The 23,029-nt window shown below is 38.0% G+C and overlaps 2 protein-coding genes across 2 annotated transcripts in view; both read left to right on the forward strand.

Annotated features, from left to right (window-relative positions):
- ANKRD45 (ankyrin repeat domain 45) overlaps positions 1-11,996 on the forward strand; it is a 42,333-nt gene extending 30,337 nt beyond the window's left edge. The window contains exons 3-5 of the mRNA XM_047077316.1: positions 1,848-1,942; positions 4,120-4,258; positions 11,725-11,996. Of these exons, the coding sequence (XP_046933272.1) occupies positions 1,848-1,942; positions 4,120-4,258; positions 11,725-11,738 (248 nt within the window). The 3' untranslated portion in view covers positions 11,739-11,996. The remainder of the gene's footprint in view (positions 1-1,847; positions 1,943-4,119; positions 4,259-11,724) is intronic.
- A 4,331-nt stretch (positions 11,997-16,327) lies between these two features.
- The window catches only part of SLC9C2 (solute carrier family 9 member C2 (putative)), an 82,740-nt gene continuing 76,038 nt past the window's right edge, over positions 16,328-23,029 (forward strand). Inside the window, exons 1-3 of the mRNA XM_047077317.1 lie at positions 16,328-16,460; positions 18,600-18,700; positions 20,726-20,854. Of these exons, the coding sequence (XP_046933273.1) occupies positions 16,328-16,460; positions 18,600-18,700; positions 20,726-20,854 (363 nt within the window). The remainder of the gene's footprint in view (positions 16,461-18,599; positions 18,701-20,725; positions 20,855-23,029) is intronic.

The raw sequence follows: 23,029 nt of genomic DNA on the forward strand, positions 1-23,029 counted from the left end.
GCAAGGAGACTCACAGCATTTTTGAGAATGTTGTACTGGTAGGAAACATTGTCAGTTTGAACAAAGGGAAGTAGAGAAAACAAAACAGAAAAAGGCTGCTGGACTCCCCAAACCCTACAGACAGTAAATGGACTGATGAGACTATTCACCTGTAAACACATGCTACCATTCCTCAAAAAGGATGACTCAGGCTGGAGCCACAGTCCAAGAGGATGGAGCCTTGTGCCACAGAGGATTCTTGCTAGGTTTTGACACCTAACAGGATTTGCATTGTGGGATTCTAAAGTTGCTTGGGACTGGTGGCTCCTGTTTTCCTTTCACTCTCTCCCTTTATGAATGCCAGTGTCTACAATTGCTACCATTATATTTTGGAAGTAGAGAACTTGTTTTCTAGTTTCACAAGTCTATACAGATGGAGAGGAATCTTACCCCAGGATTATGGATCACACCAAAGTTTCACCCATAGCTTGTTTAGATGATTTAGATGATGAGATATGAGACTTTTGAGCTGATGATATTTTAGATGAGCATTGGACATGGGTTAATTTTGTAATGGGTTGAGACTTTTGAATGTTGGGATGGAGTAAATGTGTTTTGCTTGTGGGATAGATGTGAACTTTAGGGCAGGCTGTGATGAGCTAAAAAATGGCTACCGAAGATATATATATGTCATTATCCTGGATCCTGTGAATGTTTCTTCATATGGCAAAAGGGATTTTGTTGATCCTTCAGTTAAGGATCTTGAGATGGAGAGATTATTCTAGATTATCCAGGTGAGACCTATGGTCCTTTGAAGATGGAGGAAGGAACCCCCCCCAACCAGTCAAGGACACAGGCCACCACTAGCAGTTGAAAAGGGCAAGAAAATGGGTTTTCCCCTTAAGGCCTTCTGAAGTATTCAGCCTTGCCAACAGCTTGACTTTAGTCCACTGATACCAATTTCAGTCTTCTGGCCTCTAGAACTGTGGGAGAATAAATTTGTATTGTTGTAAGCCACCAAAAATTTGTGGCAATTTGGTATAGCAGCCACAGGGAGCACATACATCAACCTCCAAATTAATTTGGAGTTTACCTACAATTTGAAATATTCAGTTGTTCCATCTAGGAATATGGTAAGCCTTTTCATTTATTTGAATCTTTTATTTCTCTCAAAGTGTAATTGTATTCGAACAAGTCTTGCAGATTTTGTGATGACATTACTATGGGTGCTATAGTGAATGGAATTATTTTAAACACTTTTTTTTAAAAGAGAAAAGCTATTTTGGAATTTATTTTGAAGGATCATGAAGGGTAAAGCAAGTGACAGTTTGTCTATTGGAAATGAGTTTTTGTTCCTTTCTCCAGAGTAGATTATTTTTATGTTTATTTTTATTTATTTTTATTTTTTAGAGTGAGAGAGTGAGTGTGAGCAAGGGAAAGGGGGAAAGAGGGAAAGAGAGAGAATCTTAAGCAGGCTCCACACTTAGTGTGGAGCATGACAGGGGGCTTGATCCCATGACCCTGGGATCGTGACCTGAGCCAAAATCAAGAGTTGGGCGTTCAACCAACTGAGCCACCCAGGTGCCCTTCCAGAGTAGATTTTTTAATGGAATATGATCTTGTTGGGATTAAGTATCACATGTTTATTTGTCTTCAAAATTTTAGGAATTATTGTAGGAACACAGTTAGTGTCCCAAAGCACTGTGCTAGTTGAGTATTATCTATCTTGAAATTCAGTGAAAGCAACCTCAACAAATCTCCTACATACAGTCTTTATAAACTCTGGATGTATAATAGTACAGTGGAAATAGTTGAGCATATTTTTTAGTCTTTGTCTTATTGTGCTATTTATTGTCCTGTTCCTTCAGATGCAAGGCTGACTCTGAAAAAATATATTGCAAAGGTCTCTGCAGTTGTTACAGACACAGAAAAGGGACCAGGGAAGCTCTTTAAGGAAGACAAGGTACTGCATTGTGACTACTGTTTGTTCAGAAGTCTTTTGAGAATTTTGCCTTTTATCTTGAATTTCTTATACTAATGCTCTAGAGGTAGGTCGTGGTCCTTGCTGGTGTCTTCTCCCTCCCTTGCTTCCTCCTTCCCTCTTATCTACCCTTACTCCTTCCTTCCTTCCCTCCTTCCTTAGTAAACTAGTGAAAAGAGAATGATAAAAATTAAATGAAATGATATTAAAGAGTGACATAGAGATACATGTACTAAGTATTACATCCAACAACATAAATACATTTTGAAATGTATTGTTGAAGTGAAGAAAAAAATCACCAAAGACTGTAGAGATTTTCTTATGAAATTTGGGCTTTATAGCTCAAAACCAAGCAAAATGAAACTATATTGTTTAGGGATATCTACATATGGGGTAAACCTATTAAAAAAGAAAAGCAAAGTTATAAACACAGATTGTGGTGATCTGTTGGAGGAGGGCAGGGGGATAAATTAGGGGAGAAGCACAGAAATAGTGTTAATGGTACCGGCCATGTTCTGGTTATTCTGTTGATTAGTGAGTTCTACTGATACTCATGTCATTAAGTTTTGCTTTAAAACTTACATATACATCATATTTTAGTATCTATGTATATATACATTACATATTTCTTAATGTTTCATATTATACATGATGGTAAACAAAGGCACAAATATAAAGACAGCTAATTCTAAAGCCAGCTTGCCACATTTACCATATACTAAGCATTACATGTGGACTAATTTATTGCTTTGGATGTACACTAAAATAAAAAGATATGCTCCAGGTACTAGAAATGTGGTTTGGTTTTAAATGATCTCTTGCATTTCTGTGCAAGATGTTCTGTGAATTCCCTGTGACTTCTAATTCTGATGAAAAAGAATTAGCTATTGCTAAAAGTGTAAGACAGCTCCAAGTCTGAGAATATAAGTGACACATTTCACTTGTGGTTTGTAAAACAGTTTACAAAATCTCTTATGAAACCAACAAAATATAGGCCAAGTTCTATTAGAGTAGCTATTGCAGCTATTAAATCTGAGAAAGAAAAATTTCCTGGCACAGACAGTACTCTGTTCAACTAGGTACTATAAAAGTTCTTTTAATTTCAATTTTTAAATATTTGGTTATTTGAGCTAGAAAATATTATATACAAATAGTAATAATTAGAATAAAATTGAAATGCCTAAAGCAAACTTACTAGCTTTCTTTCTTCCATTTCCAGTCTTACTGTCCTGGGGTTCTGATAACAATCTTGTGTTAGTTTCACCATACAAATTTCACCATTTCAGTTATATAAACACATGTATTCACACATACAGTTTTATAAGATTTTGGTTTTTTATAAAACTATATATTTATAAAATATATAAATATAAATACAAATTTATATTTATATTTTTATAAAACTATATATTTATCCCTAATTTGCTTTTTTTTTCTTTTAATAATATATTATGGCCATCCTTCCAAATCCACTTGATTTCTGCATACACTACTGCCTATTTAATAATAGGGACAGGACATGCAAAAAAATGCATTCTTTTCTCTTTCTTATTATGAACCACAGAACAATAACATCTTAAATCAGACACCCTCAGTTTGCTGCGTGTGTGCCGAGATAGCTTTGATGCAAATTGAGAAGTTTTCAGTGAGGTGGAGCTCTTCTTGCGTTTCTGGCACTTCCTCTCTTCTGAACCCTCTGAGAGGGAATAAACTTTCTGTTGAGTTGCATCCAGTTCATACCATCCACCTATTCTCCAACCTTTGCAAACACTTCCCTTTGTCACAGGGCTCAATGAAAATAAAGAATTAGGGAGAGGATGTACACTGGCCCAGGGCTTCAGGACTGTAAATTATGAGTTTTATTTTACACAACATTCCACTAATGTTAGAGCTGCACTGTCCAATATAGCAGCCACTAGCCACATGTAGTTATTTTAAGTTAGAATTGATTAAAAATTAAATAAATTGAGTTCCTCAGTCACACTTGTCCCTTTTCTAGCACTCAGTGGATAAATGTCAAATGGTGACTACATTGGACGATGCAGATAGAGCATTTCCACCATCACAGAAAGTTCTCTTGCACAGTGCTAGTTCAGAGATACTATAGAGTTTTATTTTGTAATAAACAAGTAGAAAGTAAATTCTGTTTCTATCTCTAGAATACCATCCTCAGTGCATGCCGTATAAAAAATGAATGGTTGGAAACCCATTTGGAAGCTTCTGTCAGCGAGCTTTTGGAGCAGAAACAACAATTGGAAGATATTGTGACTCCTATCTTCACAAAAATGGCAACACCGCGTAAGTTTTGGATAAAAATGGTTTGAATGTCAGAAAAGATGAATATTCAATGTTCAATGTTATTTCTGAGGTAAACAACTTCTGATTTTGACAATCTTCATTAACCTTTTACAAGCTCATGATACAAGTATGATATAACTCCCTAGATTTATTATTAGCTTCAATATTAGTAACAATTATTATTTCTGTAGAGAATGTCTCATATTGATATTGTTGCCATTATTTATTAATTTTATATAATTTACTATGCCTTTGATTTTCAACTAGGAAAGCCAGTCCTCCTAGGAGATAGAATGGCAGAATTTGAAAAAGCGCTTTCAGTATTATAACTGTGCTTTGAAAATCCTGTTGGGGGAACAGTCTCCTGTCAATGGGGAAGCTGCACTTGGTGACAGGCATCCCTAAGAATTTTTAAAATGTCAGTTTTATTGAGATTTAATTCTTTTTTTTTAAATTTTTTTTTAACGTTTATTTATTTTTGAGACAGAGAGAGACAGAGCATGAACGGGGGAGGGTCAGAGAGAGAGGGAGACACAGAATCTGAAACAGGCTCCAGGCTCCGAGCAGTCAGCACAGAGCCTGACGCGGGGCTCGAACTCACATACCGTGAGATTGTGACCTGAGCCGAAGTCGGACGCTTAACCGACTGAGCCACCCAGGCGCCCGGAGATTTAATTCTTATACTATAAAATTCACCAATTAAAAATGCACAATCCACTGGTTTTCAATATATTCACAGAGTTATATAATCATCACCACCATCTAATTTTAGAACATAAACACCCCGAAAGGAAACACCATACCCATTCGCAGTAACCCCTCCCCCCGCCCTCCTTCCCATAAGGCTCCTACAACCATTTATCTTTTGTATTTCTATAGAATTGACCATTCTGGACAAGATTTTCCCATTGTGGACATTTCATGAATAGAATCATACAATTTGTGCCATTTTGTGTCTGGCTTCTTTCATTTAGCATGCTGTTTTCAAGGTCCATACATGTTGTAACATCCGTATTCCTTTTTGTTCTGAATAATATTCTTATATGGATTCAAACTTACCCAAACTTACCTATATATTCATTAGTTGATGCATATTTAACTTTCCATGCTTTTGAGTATTGTAAATAATGCTGCTGTGAACTTTTTGTACAAATTTGTATGACTGCATGTTTTCATTTCTCTTGGGAGAATTGCTGGGCCATATGGTAACTCTGCCTCTTCATTTGAGGAACTGCTGAATGTTTCCAATAAGCAGAGTATATGAAGATTCCAATTTATCCACGACATTATCAACATTTATCGTTGTCCTTTAAAAAAATTTTTTTTTAATCTTTATTATTTATTTTTGAGAGAGAGAGAGAGAGAAAGAGAAGGAATGAGCAGGGGAGGGGGCAGAGAGAGAGGGAGACATAGAATCCGAAGCAGGCTCCAGGCTCCAAGCTGGTAGCACAGAGCCCCATGCGGGGCTCAAACCCACAAACTGTGAGATCATGACCTGAGCCGAAGTCGGACACTTAACCGACTGAGCCACCCAGGCGCCCCCTATCATTGTCTTTTAAAAAACTTTTAGCCATCCTAGTGGGTGTGAAGTGATACCTTAATATAGTTCAGATTTGCATTTCCTTAATTATTAATCATGTTAAACATCTTTTCATGTGCTGACTGGCTATTTGTATATTTTCTTTGGAGACGTGTCTATTTGACTCCTTTGCCCACTTTTAAATTGGGTTGTCTTTTTCTTGTTGACTTGTAAGAGTTCTTTATGTATTTTGAATTCAATTCCCTTATCTGATATGTGATTTGCAAATATTTTCTCCCATTCTGTAGATTATCTTTTCATTTTCTTGATTGTGTCCTTTGAAGCAAAAAAGCCTTTAAGTGTGAAGTCCAGTTGACCTTATTTTTCCTTTTGTTGCTTATGTGTGCAGTGTCGTATCTAGGATACATTGCCTAACCCAAGGTCACCAGCACTTACTCTTATGGGCTTTTTGGTAAGACTTTTGTAGTTTTAGCTTTTTTCATTTAGCTCTATGGTCCAATCTAAGTTATTTTTTGTATATGATGTGAACCCATTCTTTTGAATGTTGGATTATGAGTATGCAAGATTTTTTTTTTAATCAAAAGGGGCTATGGTTTTTTAAAGGTTAAGACAATCTAATCTAGGTAGTATGGCAGAGTATCCCTTACCATCTTTACCAGACGTCTATTGAGCATATGCATAGATAGCACACTCCTAGGTCCCCTGAAGGGAGACAGATGCTTTACACCATCCTTGTCTTTAAGCAGCCTACTACCTAGTTTGTGAAAACTACAAACTAGAAAAGATAAACTCAGTACTGTGTATGTTCAGAGAAGCCTAGCTATTAGGAGGAAGCATCATGAAGAAAGAGGAATTGTCTGAAAGGATGGGTAGCCAGGTTGGAATATGAAGGGAGTTCTGGAATGAAGGCACACTAGGTTGACAAAAGGCTTGAAGGTGGGAGTGGGGAAGTGGCCAGGATCCATCTGGCTAATTATAGTGAAGTCTGTGAGGAACAGTGAAAAATAAGGTTGAAAAGTTAACTGGTGCTCATTTCATTAAAAGTACTGAATTATAAGCTTAGAAGTTTGGTCTTTATCTGGGGCAGAGGGCTGCCATTAAATGCTTTGGGGTAAGCAGAGAAGAAGGATTCAGTAGGAGAGAATAATATGGCTTTCCTTATAAAATGGATGGAGAAGAGACTAGAGGAAGTGAGACCAACATAGTCCAAAAGTGAGATGACTAAGACCTGGTACAATCTGGTTCTCACCCTCTCTCCCTGTCATTGTGGTACAATCTGGTTCTCACCCTCTCTCTCTGTTCTACCACTGCTGTTAGCCTGGTCCATCACCTCTCCCTCCTTCCCTTCTCATCACTAAGGAAGAATCACCTCTCTGCCCCCCTCAGGTCTTCTATACCCCCTCCAAGCACCCCAGTATCTTATACCTTCACATGATGGAAGTGTTAGTCTTGATGGGACCTCTCAAATGACCCCCTCAAGTTACAAGGAGGAAAGTGAAGACTGGTGAGGTTAAGCAGTTTATTCAGTTATTCTATTCAATGGCAGAATTAGGAACAATAATACCAATTATATGGGAAATGTGACCTCATACCTTTAAATTAAAAAAAAAAAAAGGTGGAGGAGAATACTAGAATTGACATACCAGCCCCAAGGCTTGATTAATGACTGGTTCAGACTGGCAATTATTTTACAACTGGCTTCATTTTTGTTTTATATGACAAGCTAATTAAATGTAATTTTAAAATCTGCTTCCTTCCAGGTCAAGTGAAAAGTGCCAAATCTGTAGTCTAAGCCATGGTCAGAAAAGAAGTCAAGATCTTACCTTCTACTGAATATATATTTTGTAAAAGACCACACTTTCTTCTAATATTTATAAAAGCAAACTTACTCATGCCAACTGAAGTTAAGAAAATACATGTAGGGCTTTATAAGAATGTTTAGGTATGAATCACCCTTTTTTTGTTTTACCCTATTCAGCACGTGTAATTCCAGACGCTCTGTCCTTGCCTCTGCTTCAAGCGTGGCTCCGTGTGAGTTCCACATGCTGCTTCCAGACAGTGTGGGTGTGAATCACTCACAAAGTCTCTCTGGAAGCTCTAAAAGCTATATAGAGAATCTAACAGTTTTCTAACAGAGGCAGGAAATTTCCATTTAACTGAAGAATTCTATTAGAAAAGACATATTAGCTATTTCCAGAGGAAAAGTTTGTTCTCCCTCTTTCAAAAGAAAAGCTATGGGAAGACATTCTGGAGCAAGGATATATTAAGAATTGTTTGGCTCGGGGTTTTCGTCTTCTTCTTCCTTCTTCCTTCTTTTTTAATTATATGGTTTACTTATTTATTTTGAGAGAGATCACTCAAGCAAGGGAGTGGAGTGACATAAACGGAGAGAGAGAACCCCAATCCCAAGCAGGCTCTGTGCCCAACATGAGAATCAATCCCACCAACCATGATACCATGACCTGAGCTGAAATCAAGAGTCGGACAGTTAATTGAAGGAGCCACCCGGGCTCCCCTCAGGGTCCTCTTCTTAAACAACTATTACTTTTTTTGTTTTGTTTTTAATGTTTATTTTTGAGAGAGACAGAGAGATAGAGAGAGAGCAAGAGCGCCAGCGGGGAAGGGGCAAAGAGAGAGGGAGACACAGAATCTGAAGCAGGCTCCAGGCTGAGTTGTCAGCACAGAGCCTGACGCGGGGCTTGAACTCACAAACTGGGAGATTATGACCTGAGCCGAAGTCGGATGCTTAACTGACTAAGCCACCAAGGCGCTCCTACAACTATTACTTTTTATATCCAAATTAAAATTTACCTGTGAGGTGGGATTTAGTCTTTTAGTAAAATCTGCTCATTTCTTTAGCTTCCTCCTCCTCCTCCTCCTCCTCCTCCTCCTCTCTCTCTCTCTCTCTCTCCACACACACATGTATATTTAGATTTCCCTTATTCTGTAGGTTTGACAATATAGATATTTTAACTGGACTCCATGCTATCTTTCTGTTCTATTTTATATTTTTTATGATTTAAATTTTTTTTTACATTTATTTATTTTTGATGAAGAGAGACAGAGCACAAGTGGGGGAGGGGCAGAGAGAGAAAGAGACACAGAATTGGAAGCAGGCTCCAGGCTTCGAGCTCCAAGCTCTGAGCTGTCAGCACAGAGCCTGACGTGGGGCTCGAACTCACCAACTGTGAGATCACGACCTGAGCCGAAGTTGGATGCTTAACCGACTGAGCCACCCAGGCACCCCCTATTTTTTATGTTTTAAATATCAGTGTTGGTTTGGTTTCATATTAGTGGTTTGGAATGTCTTTTTTTCCCCTAGTTTATCTAAAAGCCCCCAAACCTTCTACTACTCTGATTTTCCTGAAAATTTTTATAGAAACAACATGTTAAAAAAAAACAACCACATTTATGTGTTGTTCTTAAGACCTTTTCTTTTTTGTCCTACACTAAAAGCTAGTTTTTCATTATAGAGGGGATGGAAAAGAAAAAAGCAATTCAGTAATTGCTCATCAGTTGACACTTTCTCAACTACGGTTTTGAGATAACACTTTAAATTTGTGTCACAGATTTTTAAGTTTTGAGATCTTTTTTATGCATGAGCAATTCCATTTCAGCAATTCCATTCCATTTTTGCCTTAAGCAAAAGAATAGGGCAATAACTCTCACTCCCTCTGGTAGATCCAATGGGTGTTTGTGGAGTTCTACAAGGAAGGAGGTCTATCTGTGTTGGCTCTGCTCTCTTACTATTGTACATTGTGAGAAGTCTGTTACCTTTAAGGACTGCAGTAATTTGGGACAAGGCTAGTTGCCATTTTAATTGTTTCTACCGTATTTTCTGAGCCTTGATCTTGAGTATGTCGTTACCTTCCAGGCAATGTGGTCCTGATGATTAGGGGGATGATTCCTGAATCTTACTTCAAAGATTCATAGATAAAACTGAGACAGTTCTGGAGATCCTTAATATAAAATAAACCTCTCTCTCCTTTATTCGCCTTTTAGTTCTTCTCTTCCAACTTCTTGAAGCTTTTGATGTATGTAGTAACGCTGTCTTTTTAAAACTCCTTGACTGGCACCCTTATGTCATTGTGGTTCCTTTACTGCTTTTCTAACTCCTTTACCAGCTGCTGTGGTCTGAATGTGTTGTATGTCATGCCCCCACTCCTCCCCTCTGCAAATTCACATGTTAAAATCTAATGCTCAAAGTGACAGTATTAGGAGGTGGAGCCTTTCGGAGGTGATTAGGTTATGAGGGCAGAACCCTCTTGAATGGGATTAGGTTCTTATAAAAGAGACCTCCAGACAGTTCCCTTGCCCTTAGCACCCATGTGAGGTTACAGCAAAATGAGCCGTATAGGAGGTAGGCTCTCACCAGACACTGAATCTTCTGGCACCATAATCTTGGACTTCCCAGCCTCCAGAACTGTAAGAAATAAGTGTTTGTTGTTTATAAAGTAGCCAGCTGTGGTCTTTTGTTATAGCAGCCTGAACTAAGATGCCAATTCCTATTCTTCATCTTGCCTCCAGCAATGGAAACTTCTCAAAAGTCAGTCTGTCTTACAAGTTTCTATGTCAGTTATGCCTCAATAAAGATGAAAAAAAAAAAAGCCTATTCTGACCTTTGGCAAAGCAGTCTATAATTCTTCACCCTGTGACCTTTTTTATCCCCAGTGTTAGGAAGAACTAATCCCTCTTTCTCTGGAGTATCTGTAGTGCTAATAGCCACATATATATTCTATTTAATTGTTCACATATTTGTCTTCCCTTGCGGATTATGAGCTTTTTGAGGGTAGGGGATTTGTCATGTTTTTCTTCATACCTCAAGAGCCCATAAGGTAGTAAGTTAGTAAATAACAGTTGAATGAATTCTCTTTTGGTGCTACCTTATTCATAGAGTTCTTTCTAAAAATGACTCCTGAACCCTTCTCTCCATCACCTTCTTTGTGCTGGTGCCCTGTTGCGATTCCCGCTTCTCTGGCCCCACACACATAAAACGTCATGACTGTGTATCTAGTTTCTCCTCTGTTTTCTGACCTTCATCTTGAATGCTGTACTAGTTTTTAGGCATGTGAACCTGGTGATTACCAAAGGATTCCTGGATCCCATGTCAAAGATTCTGCTGATGTGAGGATCTGAGTTTAGAGAGATATAGTACTTCTTGTGATCTGTTGTTGCATTGAATTATACATTTATTCATAGGAGAGTTCAAATGCCCATATGTTTTGAGTTTGAGCTGCTACACAGGTAGGTGCAGGACTTCTTCTGAACACCCGTAGAGTAATTACAATTTCAATGTGCAGACTAGTAAATTAAATTATTTAGAAAGGGCTCAAGTAAAGGCTAAATTCAGTGCTATGATAAACGCTAGACAGTGGTTCCTGAGACTTCTGTAGTTTAATTGGAAAAATGTGAAAAAATGGAGGAGATTCATATGACATCATTAAGAAAACAATTACTATCTGCTATCACTGTTATTTAATAAAAGAGAAGATTTTAACATCAGAAAAGAAGGGAAGGTGTGACTTCATTGTTAGGTTCTGTCCTTTAAATTGAATAAATTAAGCTTTATTATGAACTGTTATATTTTTCTCATTATGCCACGTATGATGGAACTTTTGTCATGAATCACCACTGGTCTATGGTCCAGCCTTTGAGAACTGCTCTAGACTGAGCTGGAGCAGGCAGAATGCTATTAAGGTGAACATGATGCCCCAAATTATAAAGGGCTGACAATACACTCTGATTTTTTTTAATCTAAAATGTGATACATTGTATTTTCCAAGTTGGCCCCATCTCCTGTCCTACATGCTCTTCTTACAATGTAATCGTGACATTCCTCACATAGAGAGGTGGGTCTCTACTATCTCCTCTTGAATCTGGGCAGGCCTGTGCTTATCGTGGAAGTAATACTATGTGATTTCCATAGATCATAAAAGGTGATGCAGTTTCCAGCTAGTTCATTTGAGATGCTCAGTCTTGGAAACCAGTCTGTGTGGAGAGACCCATATGGACAGAAACTGAGGCCCTAACCCACAGCCCTGTCTGAGCTTCAGCTAACAGTCACTGCTAGTGAGCCATCTCGGAAGCAGATCCTTCAATCAAGCCACCACAGCCAATGCAGTATGGAGCCTTCTCTGTTGAGTCCTGCTAAAATTGTAGATGTCAGCTAAATAAATGATTGTTGTTGTTTTAACCTACTAAGTTTTGTGTCTCTTTGTTATGCAGTAATGTATAACATACACATTTTAGACTGTGGAAGTGAGAAAATGACATAACAAACCCCTCTCCTGGGGGAGAGGATTAGATTGGAATGACAAAGGAATGAGAGAGTAGAATTTCATTGTCACAAGATAACTTCCTTGAAAATAAACTACAAATTGATGAATAATGTCCATTTGTTTAAATTTATACTATATTTGTTTTTAGTGATTGTATTTGAGGCAAAAATCTATTAAGTTTGGCATCGCATAATTGGGATACATTTGACCTCCTATGAAGAGTAATATTGTTTCTTCAAATTAAGTACCAGAAGTACCTAAAATATGTGATATTGCCTTTTTGGAACCCCAGAGGACCTAGAGGAGAGTGTTCGTGAAAGTCTGCAGAATCTTTAAAGGTCTCTGGGAGGTTATTAGTGGGAGTTTATAGGAAGGGGAAGAAAATGTTATTAGAAACTGGAGAAGAGAGGCCCTTGTTATGTGATGGTGGTAAATTTGACCACACTGTTGTCTAAGTAATGAACTCAATGGTCCTGCTAAGGATTTTTCTAGATAGTGTTCAAGTGCCACCTGGCTGCTTCTGCTACAACATGAGAGGAGAGAGATGAGCCAAAAGTGAACAGTTCAGTTTTCAAATGAAATTTAGAAGAAATATAATGGAGCCAGTACCCACTGAGTTTAAAAATAAAAGTGTTTCTCATTCCCAGCCTTTCTAGAAGGCAAAAGGTCTCAAAATAAGAAATGGATTCTGAGAAAAGATAAAATCTCAGGCGGGATTGTGAGGTCATAAGACCTCAGAGATATCTAAGGTGGCACCTTCTGGAATTGCTCCGACTTGAGGTGGACTTTCTCAGTGCATCTGGGAGGATGACCTCCAGCTGCTCTAGGCAATCATTGTCATAGCTAGAAACCAAATGCAAAGAGAACAGCTCTCTCTGTCTTGACAGTGATATATACCAAGCTGAGGAACCATCTAAATGGTCCTGAGTCCCATGACCATCCCTGAACCAATCATTGTATTAGGGGGATGCATTAGGGTTATGACTAACCAACCTTGTCTCAGTCAGATACTATAATCTATTATCAGAATATGGGAAAGAGAAAGGATTCTAATAATATAATCTATTATCAGAATATGGGGTTGGGGGAGAACATCCTGGGCAGCCCCTCAGCCCTCAACTCCTAAAGCTGTCACAGTCTACTCAGCTGGCTCTGCCAAAAATGGTGACACACAGATTTATTATTGCTTTTCTTTTTTTATTCTTTTTTAAATTAAAAAAATTATTTTTACAGAGAAAGAGACCAAGCCAACGTGCATGTACACAAGCATGGCGGGGGGGGGGGGGTGGAGAAAAAAAGAGGGAGAAAGAGAATCTCAAGCAGGCTCTGTGCTGTCAGTGCAGCACCTTGTGCGGGCTCCATCTCATGGCCGTGACATCATGACCTGAGCCGAAATCAAGAGTCAGACGCTCAACCGAGCCACCCAGGCGCCCCTATTATTGCTTTTCTTTAAAGCTCTATGGGAAAGATTGTAATGTAAAGGAATTTGATCATCTCTGTATTTTAGTTATGTGCGATCACTAGAGGAACTATGTGTAACCTAGAGCCAACTATGAATTTTGTCCAAGTATTCTTGAGGTATGAGGATTTTTCTAAAAACCATGGAGAAACTGAATTTTGAAATGTAAAGCTTCATGAGACTTACCTGTAGGGTCTAGGTGACCCAAGTGAGCCTGAGGGGACAGCAGGATAGGAACTAGATGGAAGGTGGAAGGATGTTACTCAAAATTATGTGAAGCAGTTGAGAGAATTCAAGGCAACAAGTGGTATAGATAACACAAAGATGAAAATGGGAGAAATGGTAGTAAACTTGGTAACTAGGAGACTTAAGTAAGGGCATGGGAAAGAGAAAGGAATGGGTCTCTCAGACCCTATGATAAGACAATTTAAAAAAAAACAAACAAAAAAACATGGTCCTTGGAATTTATGGGCTGAGTGGTTTAAAAGAACCATACCAGTCAACAACAAAATACAAATATTTTGGAGAATGGTTTATGGGCAGCAACCAATGGTGGTTGCTGCAATCAGGGCCAGACATAGAACTGTTGACTAAAACTCTTTAAAGTTTCAAGTAGAAATTGAGACTTTCATTTGCCAAAGCTTCTTTGATACGTAGTGATGGAGAAAATGGATGACAAATTTAGTAATCTCACTGCTGTGGCGGTATCCATGATGCCCTGGGGAGAGGATTAGATTGGAATGACAAAGGAATGAGAGAGTAGAATTTCATTGTCACAAGTAACTTCCTTGGAAATAAACTACAAATTGATGAATAATGTTTATTTGTTTAAATTTATACTGTATTTGTTTTTAGTGATTATATTTGAGGCAAAAATCTATTAAGCTTGGCATCGCATAATTTGGGATACATTTGTCCTCCTATGAAGAGTAATATTGTTTCTTCAAATTAAGTACCAAAAGTGAGAAATTCCCATTGAAAAGGAAGGATAGGTAGAAAAAGAGAAAATGGAAAAGGATAAATGAAAAAATCAAAAGGGAGACCAGGCAGTGTTAAAGAGGATTAGGGCTGGAGAAAGAAAAACAAGAATATATATTTAAAAACATGTAGGAAGAGGCTCTGTCTACATGGTGTATGACCATGGCAGGCAAAGAAAATCAGTTAAAACAGTTGTGGGTATAGACACAGCTTGAGCATTAAGAAATGCAAGCTTCTCTGGAACTAGATCACTTAGCTGCTTCTGGATTGGGAGTGGGGGATGATATATGTAGCCAATCAGAATGAAAGTAAGTTGGCAAGCAACCAATGGGAATTAGGTATGGAAATGGCTTTCAGTGTGATATCAGTTGGCAGTACTGTCCTTGGCAAACAGACGCAGAGCTGAGCGTCGTTCGTTCTTTGTGATTTTCAAGAGCTTTCATCTTGATTTCCACTCTGAACCAGCTTAGTCTTGAAAGATGGTACCTCTGGTCTTGGTAACTTGGAGAAGAACTTGATTTGAGAGCGGTGCTGTAATGACAGGTGGGGATAGCAGGATGTGAGAATGCCAGGGATGTGGAGGGTTATTTGAGGGACATGTGAAGTGATTTGAAGATGCAGCACTTTGAATCTCATTTCTGCTTCACATCAGAATATGGCTTATAGACAAGTGCAAAACAAAGAACCAAAGATTAACTCTAAATATTATTGGGGATACTTCAGGAACCTCTAGGAATTTTCAGGTTAAGGTTAACTGCAAGGAAAAATAAAACAGAATGAGTCCTTCTCAGGACCACGAAATAGATTTGTGCAGGCTATGTTCTACACAAGGGCACCAGCTGAGCATAGGTACTGAGGCTGAAATCCCTGCACAAACCATGTGCCCTGTCATCAGGAAGGGGGACTTTTTCTAATTCACTTAAAGGCACCATATGATAAAACCTCAAATTTAGTCTTTTCCTTTGTTTTTAGGTTATTTACCCTCCTCCCCTGCCCCACCTTATCGGTGTGACTCAACATTGACCTCCCCAAATGGGAAACCATTTTGGATTTGGAAGGGCCCAAGAAAGGAAAAAGGGGATGTGGGATTGAAATAGTAAAGGGGAATTCCAGAATGATTTATACCCATGGAGGAAGAGCTCCCCCTCAAAAAGTTCGGTTCATCAAATATTATAGAGAGCCTATTATGTGCCTTGTACTGTGTGTAAGAAAAATAATATTCAGCCCTGGCCCTTGAGAAACTCACTGTCCAATGTGGAAGGCAAATACATCACTAGATCATATGATGGTTAAGTGCAGAAATCAATGGAGTCACGCCTCCATGCATGTGTAGAAGTGTGAGGAAGAAACACACTGCTGTTAGTGTTCCTATAAAACGTTCTTGGATGGGGTGCCTGGGTGGCTCAGTTGGTGAAGCGTCCGACTTCAGCTCAGGTCATGATCTCGTGGTTGGTTTGGGAGTTTGAACCCCGCGTCGGGCTCTGTGCTGACAGCTCAGAGCCTGGAGCCTGCTTCAGATTCTGTGTCTCCCTTGCTCTCTGCCCCTCCCCCGCTCACGCTCTGTCTCTTTCTCTCAAAAATAAATAAACATTAAAAATTTGAAACATTCTTGGAGCAAGAGGTAGAACAGACAGTATCAATGTGTGCCCTGTGGCAAGAAGAAATGTACAATCTTAGGAAGAATGTGGATGTGCTGGAACTTGGCAAGTCTCATTTTCTTCTTTTTGCATCTTGTAACAGGTTAGTCTGTGGTAGTGAAAGTAGTAACTCACATCTGAATTCATCAAGTTAGGACTGAAAAAGCAGTGTCAAAAATGAACTCTTTCTTCTGGGTGCAAAGAGAAGATAACAGCAGCAGGACAGAATTACTCTGTGGCAAGACAGCTGGCTACACTATTGTAAATGGGCATTTCACAATGCTTGTGTGTTTCACGATTGTCCTGGGAGGTAAGAAGTAATTTGTAGATCTCATCTTTCCTCTGCCCTCTGAACCTTTCTTAGTGTAGAAAGTGATCACAACTTCCATAAAGAAGAAGTCCAATGAAATTGTAAGATGTGAGTGAATGCTGACAGTCTAGTTTCCTTTAATTATAAGTAGCATCTATACTGTGTCCCTTCCTTTGGTGACATTTGCTGAGCACAGCAGAATGGTAGGCAGAAGCGGAAATAGTCCCCTCATGGGGGAGACAGGCAAACAATAATTACAATACAATGTGGTTAGTTTAACTGTAAAGTTGTGGTCCAGAATCTCTGGTAACGTGGAGGAGAGCCTCATGCTGCCTGCCTGCCAGGCTTAACCTGACCAATAAATCTGGGATGAGGGGACGACGACTGGGGCAAATAAGACCCACACATACGTTTCACAATTTGCATACTTGAAGTCATCACTTCTGTCCATTCTATCATGGCTTTTGAAGTGATTTTACTTCTGGGAGGATGCCATCCACCCCACACCCTAGTGGGCAATTAGGAGAGAATTCACAAGGAAAGGCCTCTTAAATGATAATTAAGAATTCAATACGTATGGGGCGCCTGAGTGGCTCAGTCCCTTAAGTGTCCGCTTCTTGATTTCAGCTCAGGTCATGATCTCACTGGTCGTGATTTTGAGCCTCCACGCTGACAGTTCGGAGCCTGCTTGGGATTCTCTCCTTCTCTCTCTGCCCCTCACCAACACATGCACATGCTCTCTCCCTCTCTAAAAATACATAAACTTAAAATAAAATTTTTTAAAGAATTCGATAGGTATGGTTAATGATATTCATGCAGATAAAATACCATATTAAAAAACACAGGTACTTTATTCCACAATTCAACACTAGTGATTGGAGAAAAGCGTCTAGTCCCCTTTAACATTTTTTTCTTTGGGAAAAAAGGTCAGCTGTTTTAAAATCCTTTCTTGAATTAGGAAGAGTATAAAGAAATAATGAAGCAAACATTCATAAAAACTTCTTCAATTTTACCTATCATGTCAGGGAGCAAAATTGCCTTTTCTGGGGTGAATCTTTAAAACACACACTAATGACATTGGTCTCCTGTCGTACTAAGAGGCGCTGGTGACCATGAATTTCACCAGCTCCAGATCCTTGATGATTACATAGGGACAAGTGCTCTAGCAATAAAGGGCATTACAAAAATGGTTCAAGAAACATTTCTTTAGCCCTATGCAAAAGAAGTATTCAATTAATATCTACCAACTTGGCATGACCTGTAGCTGGAAGGCAGTGAATGGGATGCCAGAATCTTGCCCTAGGCATAAATTAATTGGATTATAGTCTATATATTCCTTCTGGAGATAAGAACTGAATAATCTTGGACAGAGGAGAGAGCTTCAAGGCAAGATAATACATGTAGGCAGAGAATAACACATGTCTTCTGTTACTTGTCTGGCGAAGCCAGTTTTCTCCATAGTTAGAGCTCAGTTAAAAGTATTTCTGGCTTTTAGGAAAACTATAGAATATATATTGCTGTAGTTTAGGATGAGTACTAATAAAAGGTGTAATAGGTTGATATGAAGTTTGGCTTTTCATAATTTCTCATCATCAGACCCACAGATAAGATACCTGTACAGTGATCATAATGGGCCACTGGGTGGGCAAATGGGAGGTTGCTGGAATTTCAGTATTTTCCAAATTTACCTGTGAGAGATGCTTCATTTTGTATGTCTTAAAGAGACAGCATTTGTAACAGCTATCAATTATTTATTCATAGCGATATGATACTCAGGAAGTTTATTTATTAAAAAAATTTTTTAGTGTTTATTTTTGAGACATACACACACACACACACACACACACACACACACACACACACACACACAGCATGAGCAAGGGAGGGGCAGAGAGAGAGAGAAGGAGATGAATTCGAAGCAGGCTGCAGGCTCTGAGCTGTCAGCACAGAGCCCGATGTGGGGCTCGAACTAATGAACTGCAAGATCATGACCCGAACCAAAGTTGGACACAACCGACTGAGCCACCCAGGCACCCTGACACTCGGAAAGTTTGAAATTAAGTACCTAGAGAAAGAGGATATTAAATTGTTTTGAAACTATACATTTTGTATAAATAACACATACATGTATTTCTTCAGGATTTTTGAAGACCTGTCTAAGGAATTCTGAAGTCATTGTTTTGATAATTCTTTCTGTGTCAGGATTTATGATAGGACAACTGGCTCACAGTTTTGTTCAGGTAATGTATGTACAATAAATTAGTAAGTGAAAGAACAGAAACCAAAATCAAGGTCCACTCTCAACGCTATCCCTGAATGTATGGAATTTTAAAAAAATGTGAACAGTTCCTGAAAAGAATTCATCTGCCATTAAAAATTTTGAAAATGAAAAACCATACAGTATAAGAGACATATTAGAGAAGCAGAAGATAAAATGCTAGTATGGAAGTAAGGAAAATTCGACTGCATTCTTGGGTTCTTCATCGTCTGCCTTTGGAGCCTTACTCCTGTTTCCTTCCCCTCTCTGTATACTGGTTTCATCTGTGGAATAGTCTTCAATACCTGTGGAGCCTCTAGTTATAAAAGGCAGCTGTTACTGTCATAATGAAGCATGGTTACTCTTTTCTGACTGCCAGATTAAATGCAAAATGTGTCATGTAGTATATAATACAGATACAAGAAAAATTTTATTTATTAACTCTTGACTTCAAGTGCATAGCAGTGTGATCAGTAACGATTTGGCTCCACTCATTCTTTTATTTTTAAAAAATGGAGATGATGCTTGTACCTCTCTAGGATTGTAAAAACCTCCTGTTATTCTTCTAAACACCACCATTACTACTAACGTCTTTTGAGTGTTTGCTATGTGCCAGGGTCTCTTTTAAGTGCTTTGTGTTTATTAATTTATTAACTTAGTAATAAGTTATAGAAATAGTAGAATTAGTAAGAAATAGTAATATTTCTTTTTTTCCAGTGAAATATGGAGCTGTTTAATTTTAAAAATTTATGGTTGACACACAATGTTACCTTAGTTTCAGGTGTACAACGTAGTGATTCAACTTCTCTATGTGTTATGCTGTGCTCAACTTATCATCAATTCTTGAGTTAATTCATTGGTCTTCACAGAAACCCAGTGGAAGTAGGTACTGTATCCCATTTTACAGATGAGGAAACTGAGGCACAGAGAGGTTAAGTAATGGAGATTAAACTATTAGTTGAGCCAAAAACTTTTTAGAAGGGAATATTTCCAGCTTTTCAATCATTGTTGCTATCTCTTCCATTCATCTGTGTACAACCTTCATGATTTATGCCTTATATTCACAATATGTGCTATTATCTATGTATTATTTTTCTCTACTTGACTTTATTTTTTTTTTAAGGCAAGAGCATTTCTTTTTATTTTTTTTAAATGTTTATTTATTTTTGAGAGAGACACACACAGAGCACTAGTGGGGCAGAGAAAGAGGGAGACACAGAATCTGAAGCAGTCTCCAGGCTTTGAACTGTCAGCATAGAGCCCATCGTGGGGCCTGAACTCACAAACTGCGAGATCATGACCTGAGCCGAAGTCAGACACTTAACCGAATGAGCCACCCAGGAGCCCCGAGCATTTCTTTTTTAATGTTTACTTTTGAGAGAGAGTGAGAGTGAGAGAGTGCGAATGAGTCGGGGAGGGACAGAGAGAGAGGGAGAGAGAGAATCCCAAGCAGGCTCTGCACAGAGCCCAATGCAGGGCTCAGTCTCATGAACTGTGAGATCAAGAGTCAGATGCTTGACCAAATGAACCACCCAGGTGTCCCTCACCGAAGGACTTTAAAATCCTAAGCAAATGTTTGTGAAATCACAAGTACTGTGCAAGGTTCTCTTTTCTGTCTTAATGCCAATTAGAATAAACATCTAACAGTCAAATAAAAAATACTTGTGAACATCTAAAATGCTCTCAGGGATCACTAGTGGCAGGGGTATCACTTTTGAAAACACGGATTACAGTACTTACCACAAGCAGTGTTTGTGTAGCCCAAACTCACACAATTCTCTGATGAACAGTGGACTGTACATATAACTCATCTGGACAGATCGTGAAACCTACAAGACCCTCAAAACTGACCTTGTAGATAATCTCTCATTAGTTGCATATTGGAATATACTAAAACTTACATTGATTGATATAGCATCAATTTCTAATACCTCAAATTACCTAATTCCAATTTCTAATACCTAAAAATGGCAGCCAGCTAATTTCATATTTATCTTTGTTAGTTTAGGTGCACGAAATTGTCTACCCTCTTCTGAAAACACCAAGCTTTTCACTTTATTGTTATTTTTCACCTATAATTATATTTATGGCTGCTTTGGATGTGGACTTTTATATACTCAAGAATATGCTTTGGCAGGTAAGAACACATCTTAAAACAAATTATGGTCAGTCTTGTTTATGTTAGCAGAAAATATGTTTTGTCTATAAAGAAGATTAATAATTCACAAATCTCACATTTTTAGTTCTACCCTCCTTCTTCTGTGGAACCACTAAGTAAAGGGAATTGAAGAGAAGGGAGAAGGAATCTGTATTTGCTGAGTGACCAGTGTGATAAGGCACTGAGTAAATATTTCCATTTTATGTATCAACAAATCGTGGCTTAGAGGTCACAAACAAGGCTGATAAATGGCAGAACCTGAATTCTTCACCTCCACTATATCTGTAGATTTGCCCGTTTTCACTGCTAAAATTGTTTTATTTGTGGCTTTCTCTTTCTTCTTAATCATGCTTCCAGACGAGTTTATTTTTTCTTTCAAAGAATATTTTATTTTGTTTGGTTTTATTCTGTACTTTTTCTAACATCTTGAGGCAGACATTAGTTGATTGATTTTTAGGTTTCTTTTTTTTTGTATTTTGTACATCTAAGGTTTAAAATTTTTCTATGACTACTCTTTTAGCTTCACCCACGTGTTTTGATTTTTAGTGTTTTCATTATCATCCCAAACCTATCTAAAATTTTTACTATACTTTTTTCTTTGACCTGTTGATTTTTTTTTCCTTCATGTGTGGAAGAATTTTACTTGTTTGTTTATTTATTTGTTATTGAAGTGTAGTTGACATACAATATTATATTAATTTCAGTATATCACAGTGAGTGAACAATCACATACATATGAAATGCTCACCATGATGAGTGTAGTTACCATCTGTCATTCTACAAAGTTATTACAATATTAATGACTATCTTCCTTATGCTGTACTTTTATCCCTGTCACTTACTTATTTTATAACTGAAAGTTTGTACCTCTTTGGCCCCTTCGGCTACTTTGCCCACATCCTCCAGCCCTCTGGTAATCCTCTGTTTGTTCTCTGTGTTATTGAGTCTATTTCTGGTTTTTGTTTATTTATTTACTTTGTTTTTTAGATTCCACACATAAATGAAATCATATGGTATTTGTCTTTTTCTGACTAATTTCACTTAGTGTAATAGGTGCATCCATGTTGTTGCAAATGGCAAGATTTCATTGTTTTATGGCTGTGTCTCTATATAAATGCCACATCTTCTTTATCCAACTTATCTATCGATGGACATTTAGGTTGCTTGTATATCTTGGCTCTTATAAATAATGCTGCAGTAAGGAGGGATGCATATATCTTTTTGAATTAGTGTTTTATTTTCTTTGGATAAATACCTAGAAGTGGGATTACTGGATCTTATGGTATTTCTAGTTTTAGTTTTTTGAGGAATCTCCATACTGTTTTCTACAGTGGCTGCACCAATTTCCATTCCTACCAACAGCACAAGAGGGTTCCCTCTTCTCTACATCCTTGTGAACACTTATCCATTTCTTGCCTTTTTGATACTTGCCATTCTGACAGGTGTGAGGTGATAGCTTATTTTCGTTTTGATCTGCATTTCCCTGGTGACTTGTTATGTTGTCTTTTCATGTGTCTGTTATAAGCCATCAATGTGTCTTCTTTGGAAAAAAATCTATTCAGGTCCTCTGCCCATTTTTAATTGGATTATTTGTTTTTAACCCATTAATTACTTAGAAGTTATTTTAAAATTTCCAAATATGGTCTTTTATCGTTATTTCTTTTATCACATTATGACTAGAGAGTGTGTTTTGTATATCAACTCTTGTGGTTTGTGGAGATGTGCTTTGTGGCCTAGTACCTCACTTTTCCAAAATGTTCTTTGCTTTACAAGAATATACATTCTCCCATTGTTGAGTGCAGGGGTCTAAATTAGTTCAGTAGATTATTTTGTTTATTATGAAGTCTGGTTTCTATATCTTTGCCAGTGTTGTTTTTCAATTTAATATAACAAGCTTCCATTATAACTATGGATTTATCAATTTCTGCTTGAAATTCTGCTGGTTTTTACTTTATGTAAGTAGAAACTCTGTTATTAAGTGCCTACAAGTATTATCATTTTCCTAGTTAATTTTTTCCCGTTATTTAGCTACCCTTTTACCCTAAATAATGCTCTTTGCCTTACATCAATTTCATCTGGTATTACTGTAGTTATACCAGCTTTCTTTTGCTTAGTATTTTCCTGATATAATTTTCCCATTCTTCCACTTATAAG

This window comes from Lynx rufus, unplaced genomic scaffold (assembly GCF_022079265.1).
Source record: "Lynx rufus isolate CCGP_SWC_20201006 ecotype Redwood Valley unplaced genomic scaffold, mLynRuf1.p SCAF_15, whole genome shotgun sequence".
Classification (NCBI taxonomy): domain Eukaryota; kingdom Metazoa; phylum Chordata; class Mammalia; order Carnivora; family Felidae; genus Lynx; species Lynx rufus.